The 4,171-nt window shown below is 56.1% G+C and overlaps 3 protein-coding genes across 7 annotated transcripts; 1 reads left to right on the top strand and 2 right to left on the bottom strand.

The window, feature by feature from the left end:
- On the bottom strand, positions 1 to 1,162 carry KVP17_001545 (uncharacterized protein; the record flags this gene model as incomplete). Of its 2 annotated transcripts, none has more annotated exons than XM_068517044.1 (1): positions 1 to 1,162. In XM_068517044.1, a coding segment is annotated over one exon (1,162 nt), but the record flags the coding sequence as incomplete, so codon positions are not given. The 2 variants fall into 2 exon arrangements, with proteins under 2 accessions (XP_068377071.1, XP_068377072.1); XM_068517045.1 differs by having other exon boundaries at positions 39 to 1,162.
- Positions 1,163 to 1,277: 115 nt separating this feature from the next.
- On the top strand, positions 1,278 to 2,392 carry KVP17_001543 (uncharacterized protein; the record flags this gene model as incomplete). 2 transcript variants are annotated; one of them, XM_068517040.1, is made up of 2 exons in its annotated part: positions 1,278 to 1,495; positions 1,522 to 2,392. In XM_068517040.1, 2 exons carry the CDS (start codon positions 1,278 to 1,280, stop codon positions 2,390 to 2,392), a joined length of 1,089 nt encoding a protein of 362 aa, XP_068377067.1. The 2 variants fall into 2 exon arrangements, with proteins under 2 accessions (XP_068377067.1, XP_068377066.1); XM_068517039.1 differs by having other exon boundaries at positions 1,463 to 2,392.
- A 60-nt stretch (positions 2,393 to 2,452) lies between these two features.
- Positions 2,453 to 3,950, bottom strand: KVP17_001544 (uncharacterized protein; the record flags this gene model as incomplete). Of its 3 annotated transcripts, XM_068517042.1 has the most annotated exons (3): positions 2,453 to 2,812; positions 2,840 to 3,106; positions 3,135 to 3,950. In XM_068517042.1, the coding sequence occupies 3 exons, from the start codon at positions 3,948 to 3,950 to the stop codon at positions 2,453 to 2,455; spliced, it is 1,443 nt and encodes a 480-aa protein (XP_068377069.1). The 3 variants fall into 3 exon arrangements, with proteins under 3 accessions (XP_068377069.1, XP_068377070.1, XP_068377068.1); XM_068517043.1 differs by lacking the exon at positions 3,135 to 3,950 and having other exon boundaries at positions 2,453 to 3,052; XM_068517041.1 differs by lacking the exon at positions 2,453 to 2,812 and having other exon boundaries at positions 3,087 to 3,950.
- Between the last annotated feature and the right edge of the window lie 221 nt (positions 3,951 to 4,171).

Below are 4,171 nucleotides of genomic sequence, written 5' to 3'. Positions count from 1 at the left end.
CGAAGCGTGAGGCTTCCTCCGCCGTCTCGTTCAGCCACATGTTATACTCATCTTCGGGAATCAAATCCTCAGGGAACACCACGTTCAACAGCTGTACGATGCGTGAAGGCATGCTGCCGATAACCTTGCCTCTCTTGATCTGAATCGCGGACAGGGGGCTCGAGAACACCCGCTCAGATATGGAGCTGTTCGATTTGGCCACGGTTCCGTGCGTCGTGTACACATTCGGAGGTGTGGGGTGCTTTGAGTACTCGTGGGAAGACTTGATGGACATTTCCAGGCTCTTTCGGATGTACTGACTGGCGACAACGGCACGGACGTATCGCCCCTTCCAGGAGATGTCGTCCAACTGCGCCTGCATCGAGTCGCACGTCGCCTCCGACTCCAACTCCACCGCCAAAACACCTCGGATGCGGCCAGGCCCTTGGTCCGGCAACCACCAGCGGCGGATGCAGTCGTGGTTCGGCGCCGCGTTCAACAGCAGCTCGAACACCTCCACCTCGGTGGCGTCCTTGGGCATGTCGCTCGCGTACAACACACGACTGGGGTCCTCCAGAACGAAGGGTGCCGGCTCCACCCAGTGCCTGTAAGCGAATGCCTCTCCGGTCTGTGGACCGGCAGGCGGCTCCAAGGCTTCAGCCTCGATCCGGCGGCGCTTGGCCTCGGGCTCAGGCTTCTCGTCCGGGTTCTCCACGATTCTCACGCTTTCAATAAGGTCCTTCTCAGCGCGAATGATATCTTGTGGGTGCTCGAAGATCAGCAGATATCCACAAAAGGCGAGACCATTGAGTTTCAATGCCAACTTCAGGACGTCTTTGTTTTGGAGAATCATTTGCATGGAGCGGTCTTCCTGCTCTATGACAGCCACCACTGCGGGTCCATCCAGGTAGCACAGGCCGAACGTTGTCTTTACCATATGAATGATGGCGCCAGCCACGAAATTCTTCAGGCTATTCACGTTCTGTATCTCACCTGGAGGCAAATTCCTAACTGTCAGGATGCACTCCTTCTGCTCGTCGCTAATCTTGGAGGGAGCATTAAGGTACGCATTGCCCTTCATTCCCCAGAGCGGGTTGACCACGCCTGCAGTGCCCGTGGGTGTATCTGCGTTGGGATCGTAGTGGGTCAGGTCAGGGACCGAGTTGAATCCGGTCGTGACCATCAATCTGATCTAAATTGGCGATTAAGTCGTTGGAGCTCCATCTCCGTAAACACACCCCTGCCTGAGTCCCCACGTCAACAAGTACGCCACACTGTGCCACAATTCGTCAATATCAATGGATGAACACCGCGTTCTCCTTGTCGGCGAAGGGAACTTCTCGTTCACAAGATCTCTGGGCTGTCTGGTGGACGCTCCGTCAGCCATCGACTACCACCTGCAGTGGAGTCGGACATCGCCTCTTCGCGTGACTGGGACGTCCTACGACAGCTACGAGGACCTCCTGCAGCGTTATCCGGACGCATGCCGGATTCTCCAGGCAATCGAAAAGCTCGGGTGAGCCAGAAAGGCATTCAATCTAGATTCGTGGATGTGATGCATGGGATCAACGGGTGGCGGCTGCACGCGTCCTTTGATGAGAAGTTCAACGTCGTTGTCTGGAACCAACCCCACCTGGGGGTTGAGGACTTTCGGCTTCACAAGTCTCTTCTGGCTCATTTCTTTCACTCAGCTCTAAAAGTGCTCAGACCTCATGGAGTAATAGTTGTCAGCTTGGAAAATCGCCAGTACCACCGTTGGGGATTCGAAAGTGTCGTCGAGCGGCAGGGACTGACGGTCTTGGCAAGGAACCCCTTCGACCCGAGACAGTTTCCAGGGTACGAATCCAAAAGAAACGACAACCCGCAATCCTTTCAAAACACCGGCACAAGGAGGCACACTGGCAGTATGATGAGCGGCTGCGTAGTGGTGGTGGGTTCTGGGAGCATCCTCGTCCAGCCCACCCCTGTCTCGCCACGACCCCAACGGGACAGGCTGAAATTCAACTGCCCGGACTGCGCTGCCAGCTACGGATGTGCGCAGGCCGTTCGAACGCACTGGTCACAGTACCACAAGAAACCTGTCGTCTCTCAGTCGCAGAGGGAGTGCGTTCTATGTCCAGGCAGGCTGTTCAAGAACGATGAGGCCTACACGCAGCACATGGCGGCCACACACGGCCGTTCCGATAAAATCCCCCTGTCCGTCGCAGTAGTCGCGCCGGCACTGCCAGTCACTGATGCAGTGTGCGAAGTCTGTGGTCTACCAGCGCAAACGATGGAGGCGCATCTGCAGCTCTTGCTGCCTCGCTTGTTGGTGAATCTTGAGTGCTCTGCATGTGACAAGACGTTCAGGGATGAGAGGGCGCTCAAGCAGCACGAGAACTTTTGTACCCGACGACCACTGGATTCTACCTAATAGGAAGCGTTGAGGCCTCGTTCCCATTGTACGATTTTCTGTTGTCAAAGTAGAATAGCATCAGAGAGTCATCTCGATCGGAGTGAGCGGCGTTATCCCCAAACAGCACAGTACATCCATGCCCCAGTCGCAGACGCACCCGTCTCCGGGCCTCGGCGTGGTCTGGGAGCATGGGCAGAAGCCTTGGCACTTAACCTCGACGTTGTGCATCAAAGCCCAGCACTGGTTGGAGTAGATGTGGGCGTTTGTGCCGCATACGGGGTAGTAGTACGTAGGGCACAGGAATGGAGCGGGACAAGGGCATCTTCCCGCACAGGCCACAGAGATACCTGCCACCAGTGCGTGACAGCGGGACTTGTAGCCGACCCCGTCAATGCCACAGACGAAGTCTTCCATATCCTCGTCGCACACCAGAGGAACCTGAGTTCTACGGTCAGGCGAACCCACCTCTACTTCCGACACATCCACATCCGACACAACTGCGGCTACCTCAACGGCTTGTGCCACTTCTCTGGGCTTCTGCGAGTCCACGTAGTCCGAGATCGCCTCCTTCGTGCAGGGACACAATCCTCGGCAGGCAACAGGGACGCGCTGTCGTCGAGCCACGCATTCGTTGACATAAGAGACCGAGTCGTATCCGCAAACAGGTTGTATTTCCATAGAGCATCCGTTGAACTCCTTTCCACAGGGGCATTCACCAAAGCACTCGACTTGCTGCGTGATATTCATCACTCTCCCCTACCATTCCTGCCTGCTGGGCCTCGCGGTAGTTGCGGTGTGTCCGGCCGTCCGAGGCGCAAACAGGGAAGGGGTCCGATGCACGGCAAGGACACTTCGAGCGGCATGCAATCTTCTCGTTGCCGGCAACGCAGTCGTTGGCGTAGGTCTTCCCGTTTACGCCGCACACAGGGCGGTAATGTCGTGGACAGCCGTTTGGCATGCACGGGCATTTGCCCTTGCAAGCAACGCCAACCTCTTCAGCCAAGCAGTCGTTGGCGTAGGTCTTCCCGTTTACGCCGCACACAGGGCGGTAATGTCGTGGACAGCCGTTTGGCATGCACGGGCATTTGCCCTTGCAAGCAACGCCAACCTCTTCAGCCAAGCAGTCGTTGTCGTAGGTGTGGCCGTCTTTTCCGCAAACAGGGTCATAGTTCGATGAGCACGGCCGAGGCGCACACGGGCATTTGCCCTTGCAAGCAACGCCAACCTCTTCAGCCAAGCAGTCGTTGTCGTAGGTGTGGCCGTCTTTTCCGCAAACAGGGTCATAGTTCAATGAGCACGGCCGAGGCGCACACGGGCATTTGCCGGCACACTTCACGTTGTCGTCCCCTGCGACGCACTTGTTCCGATATGTCTTACCGTCTTTGCCGCACACGGAAGAGTCGGTCGTTGGACACCTCTCCTTGCAGGGACAAGGACCTTTGCACTCCACCGGCACGCCTTTCCACTTGGCTAGGATCCACAAGTGTGTGTTGCCGTCATTGCCGCACACACAATTCCAATCGTCGCAGAAGTATCCAAGCGCAGTGACAAAGAAGTATAAGAAAACAGCACTCATGGCGTTTCCGGCGTTTTTAAATGACGAATGCGATGCACCATTGACACGAACCTACTTTTAGCAGAGAACAGGCTGGTTATTTCTCATCGCTGCAGACCTGCAACGGAGCGCCCAATTTCTGTGAGGTTTTCGGCTGGACTTTCTAACAGGACGAATCGATCGTTGGCACAGAAAAGCGCCAAAATATAATATTTCTCCTCCATGGATCACCACCAAGTGAG

Source organism: the organism of the source record quoted next (genome assembly GCF_019968985.1).
Source record: "MAG: Porospora cf. gigantea B chromosome Unknown PgB_NODE_2068_length_4171_cov_147.365, whole genome shotgun sequence".
Taxonomy (NCBI): Eukaryota; Apicomplexa; class Conoidasida; order Eugregarinorida; family Porosporidae; genus Porospora; species Porospora cf. gigantea B.
Note: the sequence above shows the minus strand (reverse complement) of the source record. Positions and strands in the feature narration are given on the sequence as shown.